General features: G+C 37.9%; 1 protein-coding gene across 1 annotated transcript in view; it reads right to left on the bottom strand.

Annotated features, from left to right (window-relative positions):
* ca16b (carbonic anhydrase XVI b) overlaps nt 1-19,837 on the bottom strand; it is a 111,691-nt gene that overhangs the window by 903 nt on the left and 90,951 nt on the right. Inside the window, 17 exon segments of the mRNA XM_032514637.1 lie at nt 456-591; nt 1,549-1,691; nt 2,608-2,754; nt 2,986-3,114; nt 3,310-3,386; nt 3,850-3,943; nt 4,398-4,544; nt 5,517-5,652; nt 7,955-8,127; nt 8,730-8,864; nt 8,969-9,103; nt 9,426-9,508; nt 9,625-9,721; nt 14,740-14,831; nt 16,017-16,108; nt 18,575-18,713; nt 19,607-19,835. Coding sequence (XP_032370528.1) covers nt 456-591; nt 1,549-1,691; nt 2,608-2,754; nt 2,986-3,114; nt 3,310-3,386; nt 3,850-3,943; nt 4,398-4,544; nt 5,517-5,652; nt 7,955-8,127; nt 8,730-8,864; nt 8,969-9,103; nt 9,426-9,508; nt 9,625-9,721; nt 14,740-14,831; nt 16,017-16,108; nt 18,575-18,713; nt 19,607-19,835 — 2,184 coding nt within the window.

Genomic DNA, 19,837 nt, shown 5'->3' with positions numbered 1-19,837 from the left:
GGTTGCTAGCTAGTGTTGGTGGTTGCTGTGTATATGCTGTGTTTTTCTGCCCGCTAGTGATAATAAATTGTCCAATGCAGCCCAAAAAGCAGTACTCATTGAATGGGGGCAGCAAAACAAGCTGTATACACACTATTGATACATTATAAACTAATCAAGTTGATATGACAAACGTGCTAACTAACAATTGCCTATTTCAACTTCCAATAGATCCGGAGCAACATTAGCATTCATTGGTGTCTACCTGACAATGCCTTTCAGCTCTGTTTGGTCTCCACCAACTCCTAAAGGACAAATTAGTCTCTTTACCTGTTTAAATGTTCCACTTTGTTCAGCAGCTAGTTGCTGACTGAGTCTGCCTGCCCTTTTTTAATTTTATGTTTCATTGTTCCCAGTTGTTAAACTGCTGACCACAAATCCCTTGTGTTTGTATTTGACAAAAAAAAAGGACTTACTATATCAGTGAAGACTCCCGGCCTCATGATATTGATCATCTTAGCCACCTGATAGATGTCGACGACCCCCTCGTTCTCCAGCTGCTGGGACAGCGTGGTGAGGGCACAGAGCATGCCTGCTGACACGGCTCCATACCTGTGTGGAAATGTTCAAAACCAGCTCTGTGGAAAAACTGCTTGTCTAAACTGTCATGTTCAGGTGGTCTTAAACAATGTTACATCACACATCCTAAATCCCTTGTTCAACTCCATCACACATGGGCTGTTTTCTTGTCTGTAGTTATGTGTTAAGATCCCTTCTTCATTAACCAACTGCAGACTATAAAGTTATTGCCATAATATCCTTGCAACCCAACAAGTAACTGCCAATAAGGTACACTACAGTATATGAAAGGATAGAATGTGTGAGATGACCAACTACTTCTACACAGATTGTTAGCAATTAGCATCCCATCACATTAGCATCTAGTGTAAATAGATGTGGAGAAAGAATGCCCTGTTATTTAGACTGTGTCCAATTTTGATACAGCTTTAAGTAATTTGAGGGATGAAGTGTGATTGATTATAAGGACTTTCAGTGTAGGAGACTATTCAATTAGCTGATGTTTTCAATAACAGCAGCTGAGGTGCTAAAGGCACAGTGGTCTGTGGTAAAGACATCAGCTGGGAACAGTTGTGGACATCGTTATGGTTGCCTGGTTAATTAGAGACTTCAAAGTGGTACTTTTGTTTATCTTGGAAGTTGCCTGCAGATTCTCAGTGCTGACATACACTGGAGGACTCTCAAACTCCCAAGCCATCGCGAGCGAGCACTCCACATTTAGTGGCTTGTTTTCCATCCTATGAATGCAAACACTTACGTTTACAAAGGACAACTCATAGGTACTGTAATTAAACATCTCAGGATTCTATTACCACTTCTGAACCCTTCAAAAATACAGATCCAGGTGCAGTGCTGAAAACAGTAAGCGAGACCGACAGCGTGGGACAAAAATCCTGGACTAGTCTATGACTGGATCTTAGGTACAAGTGAATGTTCCCTTGCGCTGACAGAGGACAACATAGATTTAAACACGTAAAACGTGAAACGTACTCATCATGCACGATTGTGGGCCCATCTCGAGTCATGGCCTCCTCCTTGATGACACTGATGAGCTCAAAGGTGCTGCTGAGAGGAGCATCAGGATTGGGCCATTTAGGGCACTGGAAATGTCTCACCTCCAGAACATAGTCATCCTGTCACACAAAGGAGAGGAGTGTCACACATGACAGAAATAATGCAATGCTCATTTATGTTTGTACACATTGAGTCATGGCAATCAAACACCGCTAATAATCTGCTGCATGTCACAGCTACTGCATGCTAATGCTACTCAGCTCTATACTGCAGTGTGTCCAGATTACACTAGACCAATTGATTCACTTTTTAACTGTATTTAAGTTATTAAAGCCTAAATGTCACAGAAAAAGCACAACCAGGACAAAACAGTGCCAATTATTGGTTCAAAGGCTCAGAGAGAGAAACTGAAATCAAAACTAAATGTAGTAGGACTCAACCTAAGGCAAAAATCTAGAAGTTAGGCCATTTCACAGAGAGACAAATGCACGGTTATACTACTAGCAGTTAGACTGTCTTTACACTGGTTATGTTATAGTTTTTGTATTGATTTTAAAATTATTTTTATAGTTTATAAGGCACTAGATGGCCTCGCACCAGACTACATCTCACAAATGCTTTTAGTTTATGGACCAGGAAAGCTCATCTCACATAATTAAAACCATAATTATTTATAAATATATAAATATTTTATTGTTTTAGACATTTTAAAGTTTTTTTTTATATCTTTACCAACTTAACTATCCATATTTTATCCATATTTTGTTCTGTTTTGTCTGCTGTTTTTCAATCGCTGTACAGCACTTTGAGTGGCATCCTGTTATGTTTAAAAGGTGCTATATAAATAAAGCTCTACCCAGCGCCACCCCTTGTCTAAACCAAACAGGGTATTTCCAGTAAGTAAGAACGCACCTGACACATTCAATCTCCTGTTGTGTGCTACATGTGTGAAAGGGAAAATGTCCTGACCTGATTCTTTGACATATATGAAAACAGCTTGGTATGCTAAATGTGACAAAGCAGAGCTCCTGGTACCTGTGTGGCCTCTAGGATGAAGTCGTGGATGATGATCTGCTCCTCATTGGAGAGGCACAGCCTGTCCTTACTAATAAGTGTGACAGTGAAGGCGATGCAGTTCATGGCCTCCTCCCGACTTGGCCAATAAACAAATTCATCCTCAGCCTGCAGAGAAGCAACAGCAATTCCAACAAGGTATGTTACAGGTATCTTTTACACGTCAATCTCTATCGCTAATTCCTTGTTTTATTGCTTTAGCTGTCATTATGCTTTCCGTCTGCATGCAGGGTTAAGATTGATTTTGCAATAAATTAGACATTGTGGATCTGCTGTAAAGGGCAAATAAAACAAAACATAAAGACTACAAGAAGATAATTGTGTTTTAGGGTAACTTACCAAGCCTTGGTTGTCAGGCAACATGACAATAATTTGAGCGTTATGGTCCCAAATCATCCTCCAGAAGTCTGTGGTGGTGTGGGGTAAAGGATGCTGGGTAACGATGAACTCATTACTTCTGAAGTAACCCTGAGATGACAGAGGTGAACTGTTAGCCTTTCTAAAGCTCAGATCACTCATACTGATGTATGACTGTGAAAGCTGCCAGAATACTGATTTTTCTAAGAAATTGTCATCAATAACTGGCAGACCTGTCAATAATATTCTTGACAAAAACAACAACAAAGTGAGCAAGGATAAAGAAGCCAGACTATCACACTATACCATTACGTAAGATGCATTAATGTAATCTGTTCCTTTCATTCCAGGCAGAGTGGTGAGTCCGACCCTTGCTCGCTCCGCTGAAAAGAGGCAGAGAGATGAAAAACACTTTAAATCACAAACGCAGGCCTCTATAATATCACCCTGGCTCATAATGCACACATTTATTACCACTCGTTGGTGTTGCTATAGCAACAAATACATCACTTTTCCCTGCCAGGGTGCAGGGAATGCATAGAAAGATTAAATATAGGATTATGGAAATAGATTCTAATTTTGGAATACAAATTGTCTCTAATAATTTGCAGACTGTAAAATAGGAAAATGTAGAATACTACAAGTACAGAAAAAGTAGGAAAAGTACACAGAAGTGATTTTATTTGTAGGAAGAGCTTTTAATAGTGTCCAAATGTAATCTTTTCCTTAAAATTTAAAATTATTGTTGCTGTATGACTTCATTCAAGACAGTATCCCCTACAACTTTCTATAGAAACCCACCCTATTGACACCCTCAGGTCCGCTGTATACAGATAAGATACTCACAGGGAACCACTGAGGAATTGCGGTTCTTCTCCTTGTTGCAGTCTTTGTGGGCACTAAAGCACTCCACAAAGCGTGCGTTGCACTGACTCAGCAACTGGTGATACAGAAAGCAAAGACCAGAAGATGAGAAAATCGGATTTTAGTCCTCAAAGTCACTGCACATTTAAATTAAACATGAAAAGTAAGATAAAATGTTGTTTAACACCCAAGATTAACAGCAAGTCTTTCACAATAATAATGAGCATGTGATACTCGGGAGGAAGTGACATTATGTGCAAGCAATTCCTTTCCCTCTCCTGATGTTCGACAGAGCAGCAGCTTGATGAAACATTCATCAGGCTTTGCATAAGGCAGCAGGGGTGACAGACATGACTTTATTACAGCCAACATCAGAGACACTTTCAATCTATTCCTGTCAGGAACTGGAAAGCCACCGTGCATGTTGCTAACAAGCTTCTGATCCAGCCTTGATTTCAGCTGGAGATGCCAATGCAGACGGTGACAGCTCGTCTAAACGGACCAGTCAGAATCCCAGAAGGTTTACTCACCCTGAACTGCTTCTCCAGCAGTGTGCGGCCTGTCGAGTTGGGCGTGAGAATGCTGTTGACATAACTGTGCAGCTGCCAGGCGGGCACCTCTGTCTCTCTGCTCATGATGGCCTCCATTAGAGCGTCGTGGATGAAAACATACTGCTCCTGAGGGGAGACGGAGGTTATTGAGACCAAAAATGTTCAAGATTAGATGATGAAATAGATAATAATATGAACAAACAGACAATTTTATGACTTAAAACAGGCATACAAAAATAAAAATTACTTGAAATCAGGAGCAGGAGAATGACTCAAGATATTTACTGAAGTAAACAGTGTAGAAATACTCTTAAGTTAAAGTCCTGCTTTAAAATGTTAGTCAACTAAAAGCACATCAAGTATTAGCATCAAAATATACTAAAAGTACTCATTATGTACAATCTGCCATTTTAGAATCATATATATTATTGAACACACAACACACACACACACCACACACACACACACACACACACACACACACACACACACACACACACACACACCACACACACACACACACACACACCACACACACACACCACACACACACACCACACACACAATATATTTGAATACATTAATGTGTTCATCACTTAATGTTGAAGCTGCTATAAAGGAATTTAGTGTCTTATAAACTTAATAAAAATAATTTCAATCTATAACGTAATCAATATGATTTACTGGAATTTCAAGAATTTACAATCAATTGTGAAATTAACTTGGAAGGCCATTTGAAACTTAGAGGAGAAAACCTACATAAAAACCAGCAAAACATGACATCCCGGTTACTGTACAGAAAGTTGTCTGTGTATAGATCTGATAGTGATGGTAGGAGGACAAAAATAATTAAATAAATAATATTAGGTAAATAATAAATACATAACTTTGACCTGAGGACAGTCACTATGGACATTTGTCTGTATGGATACTAATTTGTAATGTGTGTTACAGCGTAATTGCAGCAAGTGTGATCTTTCCTGAGTCTAGCGTATCAAACTGAATAGCTTCCTATCCATCTTTAATCATAAATTAGCTTTTTAATGTAAAAGAGGGAATCCAGTTTCACAATACAAGGGAGGAATCAGGGTTTCTTACCTCAGTCTGAACTAGGTAGTTGCGTTGTGTGCGGATATGTTTGAGAAAATCCAGGACACTGACTGTGCTTTTGTCCTTGATCTGTTGTAGCATGCTGTCGATGACAATGTACGTTCCTGTGCGCCCAACCCCTGCGCTGAGGAGCAGAGCACAAAGCAAAATGAGCATAATGCAGTGTGACGTCAGGTTGCATTTCTCCAAAATTTGAATATGTCTAAACTATCCATCGCAGGCTGCTGCGTTTTTTTTTTTACCCCGGGCACCACCCTTCAGCCCCCACTGCCTAAACCCACTTTCCCCATTGAAAAAGAATGTAAAGATCCTGCCAGAGCGCCTAATCGAGTCTAAATGCGGCTTTAGACTACTGATATTTCAGAGCCATGGTCTGGGCTATAGATTCTACCTTGCACAAACCTCAGATAAAGTCAAATAAAGAATCAATGAGCCAGGCAGACTAGAATAACATCTTCAAATAAACAACCATATCTGCCCATGCATTCTCTCTGCTAGTAGGGATATTCAAAGAGGTGCAGTTAGAGAAAATGTATTTAACTTATGATTCAGTGCCATTTATATTTTAGTAGCCTAGTAGGTGTATCAATTTCTGTATATAGTTAAACACTGACATTCAAATCAAATACAGAACGTAAAATTTAATAATATTTGAATAATATTTCTTGTTAGTTTTGTTTTCACATTAAAAAAAGAGGGATTATAAAAACAAGTACTCCAATAATATATAATAATACATTTGTTCTGTTTTCATTTAAAATAAAATAGGGTCTGCATTAAAAATTAAAATACATAACAGAGAACTTGTTGAACTATGTTAAAATAAAGTGCCTAATTTTAGAAATATTAAATAAGTGTCGACCGAGTTCCCCTTTTTAACTTTTCTACTTGTTAACTCTGTTGCACACATTAACAGTCTCAACCAATTTCATAATAAACACTCAACACATCTTAACAATTGAACAACTTTAACACCTCCGTTTCTCTTTCTTTCCGTCTTATATCCCATTCCCACACCTTTTCTTTTTCAGTGAGAGAAGTGAGCTCTGGCTTCTCCTGCCAGGATTTCATTGTCAGTTTTCATTGAACTGGAGGCATTATAAATAATAAATAAATAACATTGGTTGAGACTGTTAAAGGTGCTCTAAGCAATGTCACGCATGTTTTAGTCTAGAACATTTATTGTCACATACAGCAAACCTCTCCTCACTATCCGCGAGCTGCCTGTCCCCAGAACACACTGTAAAAAAACGCAGTCTCTGTAGACAGCCCAGGGTCTACAAACGGCAACAAAAACAAAATATGCCCACCTGCACCATGTAGTATACACCAACAGTGTTCTAGCTTTCCAGCCAATAACCATCAGGAAGGATTTGTGGGTAGGGGTTGGGGGGGTTAGTGCGCGGAAGCACAGAAGGGAGGGGGAAGGGACGGGACGGGATGAGGAGGGAGGGACAAGCTACTCTTTTGTAGTTTTGTTTGAAAATACTTCTAACGTCAACAAGAAGTATCGTCACCCAAGATCGCTTAGAGCACCTTTAAGATGTGACAAGGAGTTAACAAAAAAGAAGCTAAGCTCTCTCAGGTATGTATTTTATTTGTAAATGCAGTCCCAATTTTACTTTGAAAGAGAAAAGAACATGGATTTTTTAATTGAGTACTACTAAGCTACTTCAATATACGTATGTGGCACAGAAACATAACGCAATTTAGACGTTATGATGTCGGGACCTTTGCTTAAGGACATTTTATATAACTTTTCTCTCTTTAGAGCCCCCCATGTGAAATTACTTTTCTTGGACTCACTCATTTTTCCAACTGTCTCTCATCTCGTCTGTGTGTATATTTTACCCACTGACTCGAGTTACAATGCACAGATTTGATAGGCTGAGTAGCATCATGAAATGATTTATAATTAAAGCAATTGTTTTGTGATGTGCCTGGGCTGCTAACCCTGCCATAAAGTAGGGTTGCACAATAAATCGCCTTTTTTAACCGTCATCGCGATTTTAACTTCATCGCAAAAGACACTTTTTGAGTTAGTTGAAAAAGAGTATTAGCATTTAACTGCACTTTAAAATATGAGTATCATCATCCTTCCTTTTTTATTCATGGTGACTTTTGTGTTCATTTCACTGTTCAATTTGCTCAAGATTACAATGATGGAAATTTCCTTTCTTTTTTTAAAATTCAACAAGCAATTTGGAAGTATTTTAACAATATACTGAAAGCAGCAGAACGAAAAACACTATAGTATATGTTTCTTACTATTATTATACATTTTCCTCATATTGTGCAGCCCTACTTTAAAGGGGGTCTACCTATTAGTGACCTCGGGCTAACAAGGTGGTTGGCATCCCCCTCATTTGACCTACTGAGTAACATTAATTTAGCCCTGGAGTTCAGTAACAAAGTAAGTGCCATACCTGCAGTGCACCAGGACAGGGCCCGTGTCTGCAGCCCGAGCTGCTGATGAGCGGTTGATGAAGGTGAGGACAGGGAGGGTGTATTCTGGTACTCCCATGTCAGGCCACTGAGTGTAGTGATACTGGACCACGATGCGCTCGTTTAGCTTCCCTTTTGGGTTCCCCTTCTGACCCTAGAACACGAGAGCAGATATGTGAGCATGGTGAGAATACAATGCACTCTTTTTTTTTACTGTGCATGGAGGACGTTATCATGGGCTGCCTGCATCCGTTGTTTTAGTACTGATTTAGCAACACTTGTGTTTTAACTAGGCTAAGTGGACATTAACACTTTCGATTTTTCACCATTCAAACATATTCTTACACAGATTAGATGTTAATAAATATTTAAAATTGTGTAACTGTAACTGTTGTGAGTTAACTAGACAACTGAAAAACTAACCTGTTAATAGTATGTGACCCACTTAGATTTAAGAGTAAAAACTGATAATATATATATGCTGACCTCATACTTGATCAACATGCTGCTTCGTAATGATGTAAACAGGGATGATTTCTTTTTTTTGCTGCAGCAAAGGACCACAGGTTGGAGTCAATCCAGGGCCTGCTCTATCAAGGAGTAAACCTCTACATATGGGCGCCCGCTCTACCAACTGAGCTATCTGGGAGTCCAACAGGATTGATTTTAATTTACAAAATGTTATACTACTAAGTCTAAACACATACTTCTCCATGTGTGTGTATGCATATATGAATGACGCTGGCTCTCAGTTACCTTTTTAACTTTAGTGTTTCTTATAAGAAAACGCCGCAGTGTGTAGCAAGCATGCACTTTGGTGCTTTTCAGCGTCACCACGATGTTTCCGTACTGCTCGCTGTTCTCTGTCGGCCAGTACTGGTCACATTTTCTCTGAAGGACACAACAGACACAATAAATTATATACCACATTGGAAAAACAGTAAGGGATTTGTTTTGAATTTTTATTTCTGCAAATTAAATTAAAGTGAACTTACCCTCCCTTTCTCCACCAGGTTGGTAATCATTATGATGATTCCTGTGTTCTGCTCCCACACCATTCTCCAAAAGTCTTCAAAAGTCGACTTGAGAGGACCTTGAGCAGCTATATAAGCTCTGGGCCGGTTGTAGCCCTGAAACAGGAGAGTGGTGGAATATATTTACTGGTAAGATGCAATCAATATTGTATAAATTACCCACAACCTCGTATATAGCTGATGTGGTTTACTGACACAGGTAGGTCATAAAATCCACTCCTTTAGCTGAAACAGATATTTATACATTAATCAATATTCTTAATATTTCTGTTGATATTATGATTTTGATCTAAATCAATATTTTAATAAAGATGTTAACAAGTAGCACTGTTCAGGATACAAGACAGAACCATGCAGGTGAATTTCACAAAAATACAAAATAGAAAACCAAACTTGTCAAGCTGTCGGTAAAACTCACATCCACGTAGTTGGCATTGATGTAATCTGAATGTTTGGCATCTTTCCCTGCCAGAGCTCGTAATTTCACCCTGCTGTGGTCATCTAGGGAGAGCATTGATATATTTATGTGGATTATTAAAAGAATGAAAACATGTTATAAAAACATTGTTGGATTGTGCTGCAGTAGACGTCATAATCAGATTTTACAGCTGACTCACAGGCCACAATGTTGATGTATCTGTTTTTGTGCTTGTTGTCGGGATGATTGGAGTGTTCTGCAGTGATTTTCAGGTCTGCTGTGGACCGTTGGACCTCCTGGAGGGAGGAAAAATAGACAGAGATAGAGAGATTTTATGAAACAAGGAGAGAATATCTAATTGAATTACCCTCTCTAACTTAGACTTAGACTTAGACTTAGACTTCTCTTTATTGATCCTTTGGGATGACTCCCGCAGAAATTGAAAGTTCCAGCAGCAGTTTTTAGCAAGAACAAAGAAATAAAAATAGATAAAAAGACAGTATAAAGACAACAAAATCAAACAAATACCAATAAAAATTATAACAACTATAAGAACATTTGTCAAATAAACAAAGAAAAGACCATAAATTATTATTAAAGTGTCAGTGTTTAGTCCAGTGTTAAAAATGATGCAATCATAACGGTTACAGTGTTAGATATTTTTATTTCTTAGCACAGGGGTCTTCAATGTTTTTTAGGCCAAGGACCCCTCAGCTGAAAACAGAACAGGGACCCCTTACTATATATATATATATATATATATATATTATAATATAATATATTATGGCATGCCGTTTAGGAAATAATATATATATATGAAGTTTATCCATCTGAATATATGGAATGAAAGTCTGAATATATGGAATGAACGTCTGAATATATGGAATGAAAGTCTGAATATATGGAATGAACGTCTGAATATATGGAATGGAAGTCTGAATATATGGAATGAAGTCTGAATATATGGAATGGAAGTCTGAATATATTGAATGAAAGTCTGAATATATGGAATGAAGTCTGAATATATGGAATGAACGTCTGAATATATGGAATGAAAGTCTGAATATATGGAATGAAAGTCTGAATATATGGAATAAAGTCTGAATATATGGAATGAAGTCTGAATATATGGAATGAAGTCTGAATATATGGAATGAAAGTTGGAATACATTGACAGAAATGTCACCAAAGGGATACCTTTCTGATTCACTGGATTTACAAAATGGCATCGGCTGAAATAGTCCAATACTTTGTTGAACTGCAGGGTTTTTTGCAACAACTGGTCATACTCCAACGACACAAACAGTTTGGAAATTAGATAGCGTCACCTTGAGGATCATATTTCCATTATTGCGACATTCTTAGTGCTTATAAGCAATCCTGTTCAACAAAACGTTGCCGAAAGAACATTATGCATCATTCTTGAAGGAATTTATGAGTCTCTTTGGGAGATGTCCGGCAGAAGTAACACTTCAACTGGAAGCTAATGGTGTGGGCACTGGATACGGTTACCAGTATTTTGGCCCGTACATGCATTTGCCAGAGTGTTAATAATCTCTTCATTGCTCAAAATAGCTGACACTAGATTCCTAGCCGATTCACTCATAGCGTCCACATTTGTTACATCCTGATTAATCAGCACAACACAGATGGCGCCAGCGCCGTAATGACGTCAGTTTTCATTCCATATATTCAGACTTTCATTCCATATATTCAGACTTTCATTCCATATATCAGACTTCATTCCATATATTCAGACTTTCATTCCATATATTCAGACTTTCATTCAATATATTCAGACTTTCATTCCATATATTCAGACTTTCATTCCATATATTCAGACTTTCATTCCATATATTCAGACTTTCATTCCATATATTCAGACTTTCATTCCATATATTCAGACTTTCATTCCATATATCAGACTTCCATTCCATATATCAGACTCATTCCATATATTCGACTTCATTCCATATATTCAGACTTCCATTCAATATATTCAGACTTCATTCCATATATTCAGATGGATAAACTTCATATATATATATTATTTCCTAAACGGCATGCCATAATATATAATATATATATATATATATTATATATATATATATACACACACATATATAGATATACACACACATATAATATATATAACACATAAGATATATATATAATTAATTATACATATATATATATAGACAAGATATACATATATATATACATAAAACATATATACATAATATACATATAGACATAGTATACAGATATATGTATACATAATAATATAACATATATAATACCATACATATATATACACATACAGACATAATTCAATATACAACATATATATACAATATATATATATATATACATACATATATACATATATACATATATATATATATATATAATCTACATAATATATATATATATATATATATATATATACGTATGAAACTGAGTTGCATATTATACTGGGCTTACAATACAAGTGTAGGGTGGCCTATAGCCTTTATACATACTTTTTATGGTGCATACAAAACTAAGCATTTAAAAATAACAATTGTTGGCATGATTTATATTTATACATCTTGTTTTAATGTTAACGTGGCACAGAGAATCCTTAAGGTTAACTGTATCTGTGGATGGCTAGCTTATAAATTCCTTAGCGTACTTTAGTTAGTTACTAGTACTTTACTAGTACTAGTACTTTAGTTAAAAATATTTATCTTTACTAATGTTGGAATCGTTCAATATTTTCCATTTTTTTTTTTAAACCATCAAACAATTATTTGGAGGCCCCTTGCAGCAACTCCAAGGACCCCGTAGGGGTCACGGAGCCCCTGTTGAAGAGCTCTGTCTTAGCAAGTAAAACCAAAGTCATGATGATTTCAAATGCAAAATCAAAGCCACTCAACCTTTCATTTATCACCAACTGTTTTTGGCTCCGAGATTGAGTCGGTTTCACAATACTATATCACAGCTCTATATCCATGAGAAAAAAAAACCTAGCAAGTTATCGTCTTCGTTCCAGGGGCTTATTCCTGTTTTCCGTCTCTAAAGTCCACACTGAACTGGGCAAAAAGGCGTTTAAATATGCTGCGCCCTCAGCGTAGAACGATTTGCAAAATTGCCTGAACCTTTGTAAGGTCTCATTAGATGTTTTTAAAGAAATTTTAAATGACACATAGCCCGACACATCTGGCTGTAAATGTTTTGATCCCTAAACTAGATGACTTCTGGTAAACATTGTTGAATATCTTAATATATTATGATCCTGTAATTTATTAAGAGTTTTCATTGTGATTTGTTATATATTTTACGTCTGAAACCCTGCTAATTGTGCTGCTGCCTGTCTTGGCTAGGACACTCTTGGAAAAGAGATTCTAAAATCAGTTTATTCCTGGTTAAATAAAAGGTTAAAGGTCCAATGTGTGAGAATTTCTCCGATCTAGCGTTGAGATAATTTATCGCATTCAACTCTCTCACGCCACGCAGTTCAAAGTACGTATTACAGCTACGGTAGGCTTCACGCTTCAAAAAGCCTTTTGCTCTTTTCAATATCCTTTTTCTTTTTCTGGGAGAAGAAGGAGACTCCTGTTCCTGAAATTTGGATTTTGAATACATGTGGTCCTCCATGTTTCCTTCTTTAAACTTGCCGGGGCTGGGAAGCAACAATACCCATTATGACAGCGGAAATGTGAAAGGCGGAGCAGTATATCCTGTAAGTGCCCTACCGGCTAACATATTTCAAGACGGTGCATGAATAATGAGCATCTTCCCCAGTTCATGTAAATGCAAACGTAAATTTTCAAGCAAATAAGAATACTTGGAATTGGTGGTGGTAAATATTCATAAAAAAGGTCAAGTTTGTGAACGGGCAGCCTCGATTTTGATAATGAACAACTAAACCCATTACACACTGGAACTTTAAATAAAATTAAAAAATTGGTCTTTACAGGGAAACCTTTCTTCATTCTTTTAAACAGCATATTAAACTAAGGTTAAAATGCCTAACATAACCAGAGATTCAGTCAAGGACACTCCAGGATAGCAGATGCTTACTGCCACTAATGCTTGAACTCAGGCGTCCAGTAAGACAGCCTCCATCTCTTCTTCTTCACAACACCACAGTGCACCAACCCCCTGAAATAGAACACTCATTTCTAACACAGCTTCATTGTGATGCATTTGAAAGTTATGCACACAAGCTCCACATCAAATGACCCCAATTAGAAGGAATCCTCTAGGGCTACAGCCTTTGCCTCATTTCTTAACCTGGTTACACAGAGAATGTGTTCCCATCCAGTCACCCAGAAGCCAGACCTTCTCTAATTAACCTGCGTCACTCTTGATCTTTCTCCTTCGTCTTTCTCTCAACCATCTGCTCAAAAGTAGCAACCCTGCACACAAACACATGCATAAAGTTTTCTCTAACTGCTGTTCAGACCCAGGCCCACTTGCAGACAACGTGTACTGTAGAGGGGAGATGAACAGTGCTGAATAATTGCTCTATCTTACTTAACACCAGAACAAAAACAAGACAATAGTACTTGGATATTTTCTATGATCTTATTGTGCTTTTACACATCTGTTTGGTTGAGTTCAAACAAAGGCGTACACTTGCCTGTTTTGTTTGATTTGTTAAGGCTGGTGTTAAAGCTGTAATTAGAACTTGGTGCGGACCAATCAACCAGACCAAGACCACCTGAAAAGGGGGGGTCTTGGTTTGCCTCCAAACAGACTGTAGTGAGGTTTGTTTGAGGTGTGAAATCAAAACAGAATACCCACTGGACATTATGATAGTAGAAAGGTCAATTAGATCATTCAAAAGCTAAACTACTAATAAATTCATCTGCTGATGGTGGACTGTCAAGAAAAGCAATCTACCCAATAAAGATTGAGGGAAATGTGCAAAGCAACAACACTATTTATGACAATGCTTATTATTAATTATTTCTTTATGAGCTCTTTGAGACACCAGAGAACATAAATAAATATGTGAGTCGCAGTAAAGTGCTGCATGGCTTGCTATACTGCTGATGATGCAGGATAACAGCTGCCAAAACACCCCAATCAACGAGTTACCTGTCGGTTTACGCTACCTTCTGTTTACTCCTTTCGTTAGTTTATAATAAGTCAATGTGAACATAAAGCAGACCGGAACCAAAAGGCAACAATGTACCCGTTTATCTTCCTGTCTTCCCTATGGACCAACTGAACCTAAACTCTATGTGAAAACACCATTAGTTATACAGCAAAGATTTACAAGTCTTTATAACAAATCATCATTTAAGTGGCGTTGAAATTATACCTCAAACTCCTCAGAAAAACCTTGCAGGTTGTTCTTGTAGAGATCCATGATGTGTTTAATAAACTGCTTAACGGGGATGGCCTCCATGTCATCTGCAGGACAAACACAGAACAGTTAGCAAAGTGCCCATTACTCCATTAATGTGGTGTTCATAGTGCAAATCAGGGTTTGTACCTAGCCACCATGTATTCTGAGAATGTGTGTGCATGGCGTAAGAGTGTTGGAAATAAACACACGGAAACCAACGTGATTTATCATTTAAAATTATAATGCAACCAGGCAGCAAATGTAAAAATGTAATGTTAAAGAAAAGATTACAAAATAACAGTAAATTTTGAATCTTTTAACAGACTGGGTTTAACTAGACTCATAAATATATAGATTCGGTATTTTGAACATTTATGGGAGGGAGCATCTGTCTCATCTGAGTCAAATCAGCCCCGAATCACACATGAGGGATCTTTGATAATGCTGGTCACCATCACACTGGGACAATAGTGCAAGGGACCCAGCTGTCATTGCTGCAGATATTGGCAAATGTCTTTACCAATATATCCTCGCAGCTGGGGCTTTTAGGGCTCTTACTTGCCTCAGTGGTTACAGCTTAGGGGTGAATTCTGGATTGTTAGTATGTTTATTTATTAAAATTTCCTCCCCTGTATAGCTTCAGTAGCTACAAATTGAAATAAAGTAACTGTGCTAATGCAGACATCAAAGTGACAGTAAAACAGTTAATGGTTGGTACATTTTATGGTACTCAACTTCAGTCTTATCACTCTTTTTTTGTCCACGTACCCCCACAATCAACACCATTATTTATACATTACTTTAAGGCTTACTATTTTAACTGTTTATTCTTTGCTTTAAGCTAATTATTTTTACTTTCAGGTACCTTGTAAAACTGTTTATCCATCACATTTAGCTATCTATGTTCATAACATTCATCTTATCTACTGAATATTCTACTTTTAGCATACGGTTTAAGCTTCTTTGCTTACCTGCTAAATCGTTTTTACAAACTTAAACACTGCATTCAGGTATTATAGTTGACAATTTAAAAACATTTTTTTTGAGCTACTGTATTTCATAATCTTTCCACGTACACCAACGCAACTGTAGAATTGTCCCCTGGGGTGAACAAGTATAAAACAAATACCCTTGGTCGGGAATCATTGATCTAGAAAGGTGCAACAAAGTGAATCCTAAGTATACTTTGTCATACAAATCTGAACATTTGAATATCACACAAATATATTATTGACTGAAATACAGATTACCTGGTATAGGTATGATTGGTATATTCTCATTGGCCACCACCCGGGGAGAGCTGCTCTCCTCCACATAGAAGTGAGCTGTCTGGAAAAATCTCCTACAGGGACAGAGAGAGAAGAACAGAGAAATGCCACAGTAAAGTCTATTAGGGAGTCGTTATCGCATTGTTCTCAGATCCGGTCTGTCAACATCAGTATCTAAAATTTAAAATTGAAAATGACACGAGAAGAAATGGCAGAAAACTGCTAATTAAAACCCCAGAGTGACTGGGACACAGCTAATGGCACACAGAGTTGCTGATAGTGAGCAGCTCCTGGAAACAGTCTGAGCTGACTACAGGGAACAGGTTAACAACTCGCAGCGACACACAGCGCAGCGCCAACTTTACCACTTTACTCAAACTGAAGACAACTAATCCAAACACAGATAATGTAAGGGCAACACACACCCCTTTCAAAAGAATCCACCCCATTTTGACAAAAACAAAATCCGCATAAAAGGCCAATTTTCTGAAAAAATTGGGTGTGATTGATGCCAGCAGCTGCTGCTCAAAGCACAGATATTCATATGAAAACTTATCTTTATATTTTGTATTGACAAAGTTTAGCCTAGAGAGTAGATGGAACTTTTGACATTCATCACTTATACATGGGTAATTTCTGTTGTTTGGAAAGACAAACTTGCTGTGCCCCCTCTTGGACAAACAATCCTAATTCTTTTACAAAAGTCAATGTCCAAAGTTCAGACTTTAAAAATCTTATCAAATCAATGCAGAATGCTCATAGACTGAAGGCAGCCAAGCTCTTTAGAAAATATCTAAATTATTTCTGGGGATATTAATGCTTTGTAAAAAGATGAATCACAGGTTTCATATTAAATACATCCTTCCATTGAGCACATCAAAAATGCACATGATGACATGATTAGTAAGATGTTATCTAAATAGAAGAAATACATTTTAAAAGATCTACCTCACTTTTTAGAAAGCTCATGAAAAACAGAGACTGTTATTGAGGGATTTTTTAAGGTCTTGAACACCTTGCACATCCTCTCTAGCCTCCACCCCCTCCTCATACACACACCACACACACTGTATACAAATTAATGCAAACAAAAGATCTATGTTTCATCCCACTGCTAGCATTCCCTAGTTTAATCCTACCTGTACTTGATGCAGAGGAGGGAACAGATGCTTGTCATTCTTTGAGAAAGATAAAGCAAAGCAGACAGAAAAATAAAAAAGGCTGAACTGTATTTAAAACATATAGAAAGAGAGAGAGAGAGACTGAGAGGGGAGGGTGAAAAACTGAAAGGGAAGAGAGCTCCCCGGTCTTGCGTCACAGCCTACCTATCCAATGGCTCTTTGTGGTGTGGCTAACTAACCAGCATAGTCGACACCTCCTCTCTGATTCTGTCCCATGATCCCAGAAAAATAGTTTGCTTTGGGGTAATGGAAACTGAGATTAAATAGGCTTTGTGAATAGATGTCAGTGAAGAGAGGCACACTTTTTTTTCTCAGTTGAACATCTGTGAGCTTTCAACAACCACCTCGAGCCTCAGAGGCTTCCAGATGTGTACTGTAACGCCAGCAATTAATTCCATTGTAGACATTACAAAGACTAACTACAAAAAAACAAGCTAAAAATAAGACTTCAAACTTTTAAAAGATTGTCAATTGATTATGTTTTTAAATACACATTTGAACATATGAAGATATTAAGTAAATGACCAAAACATCTGTGAGCAAGAAACTCACTGGCTGCACTGTCACCAAGAGAGACTATGCAGAGCATGAAGCGTGAATTGGCTGATTTCATCTTTCATCATGGTCTTTTCCCCACGGGAAGCAGGCATTGTCTGTGAACTGTCAAGAGTTGTCACAACAACAGCTGTGATGGCCATGTCTAATCTCAAAGCTTACCCTGCTCTTCTACTGAAATACCACAACTCTCAGTAATCCATCCAGCCATGCTTTCGATCGTCTGTTTTTTGATCACCTCTATGGAGCTAATAACTAGGCTGTTAGTTATAACACACTCTTATATTATCCATTTTATTATATCACAAAATTCCTCAGTAAATGTTGTTGGTCAAACATTTGCTTTTTTAAACATAATTTAAAAAAATGCATCTAAACCAAACTGACTGACAAAAATAAATCTCAGACTGTAAATAAACAAAGTGACACCCAACTAGAAGCAGAACCTCAAACACAGTAAATAGCCCATAGTGCTATTTGTAACTCATTAACCATCGCACATGTGCCAGTGGCCTGGTCTGTGTAATTACTGGGGCTCCAATAGCGTGGCTGGAATTCAGCCCTGCAGATGAAGACACAGCTGGGACCCCTGCTGGCTCTGCAGGGCTTTCAGGTCTCCTGACCCTCACCCAGGTGGGTGATGGGCCTGATGTATAACATGCAGGGAGGAAGGCAGTCTGTTTGAGATTGATGCGCATACATTTATGTGTGTATTAGCATTTGATGTAATGCCATTTAATTGTTCTACCAAACCATTTTAGAACTAAAATGTGACAGGAATGAGGTTAGGTATATTGAACTCACCTCCAGTAGACCATCACAATCAGTAGCATAAGGAGGCATAGCAGAGTGAGAGCTGACACCACCACCAAGGGGACGATCCACACCATCCTGCCCATCCCTGGGTGTGGGGTTCGAGTCACGTTGGACAAGATGGTCCGGTCTGGAATGTAATACATGCACATTAATACATGCCTATAAACAGGGGTATAGCACAAAATTCTAGGCCTTGTTGAATAGCAATTTCTATGGGCCTCTCCCTGCATCCACAGCTATTCATTTTAGAATATTTTTTGCCATGAAGGCCAGGGGTATATTAGCATGCTGTAATGTCTGCCAAACTGTATTTTTTTATGTTACCACTGCTAGTTGCCAAAGTCAGAAATTGTTATTCTAAAGATTCACTGTTATTTACATAACATCAATTTAAGCTTGGTTTGAGCTAAATATTTCTCTTAGTTAAGAATAAACCTAAAAGTAAGTAAAATGTAGAGTGAGCCAGTCATTATTAAGCCTGAAGGGGTCCCATCTGGGATGGTTAATTTGACCGCTAATGGCATTAAAAGAATATAAAACCAAACCTGCTTGTGGGCCAAAAGAGTAGCATGAATACTAACAGCCTGATTACAGCTTTCAATTTATGTTAAAGACACTAACATGATCACTAATATCTAACATTGTAAGAGTAAAAAATCTGGCAAAAGAAATCTTCAAAAATGCTCTCCCTTGAAGCAAACTCTTTCAAAAAATGCTTAAAGGGACTGCTCGAGGCAGATCCCCGATGGCAGACAGTTTATTTCTGCCTCCAGACCTCTATCTTGTTGTGACACGAAAGCCTGGAACTTTATCGTTGACTGAAATGGTAACCAGTGTAGTCACTTTATTAAATCAATTCATTTATTGTGCTAAATTGCTTTCCATAACTGTTGGCAGTGAGTACAGAATTCTGCATCGGTAAGAAGTCTTGCCTTGTACGACAACAAGAAAAATAGCATTTGGGAAGGGACAACAAGCAACATTGTGTCATATCTGTGTGGTAGAAAGAGGTCTGCTCACCAGTGTGGACAGAGAAAGGCCAGAGACTCTTGCCGTCACTGATCTTTGGAGACACTGTGGAGCTCTGAGGAATCTGCATCTCTGCAGTGTCATTACCAGCCTCCTGAGTGGAGACTGCATTTACATCTGTTGGTTTCTGTTTTACGTTGACCAACTGATCGTCACCGGTGCTTGCGGGTACTGTGGTGCCTTTGACCGTAGGTTTCCCTTCTTCTTTCTCTTTGCTGTAGA

The sequence above is a fragment of the Etheostoma spectabile genome, chromosome 4 (assembly GCF_008692095.1).
Source record: "Etheostoma spectabile isolate EspeVRDwgs_2016 chromosome 4, UIUC_Espe_1.0, whole genome shotgun sequence".
NCBI classification, from domain to species: Eukaryota; Metazoa; Chordata; class Actinopteri; order Perciformes; family Percidae; genus Etheostoma; species Etheostoma spectabile.
This window is presented reverse-complemented; position numbering and strand designations above follow the sequence as displayed.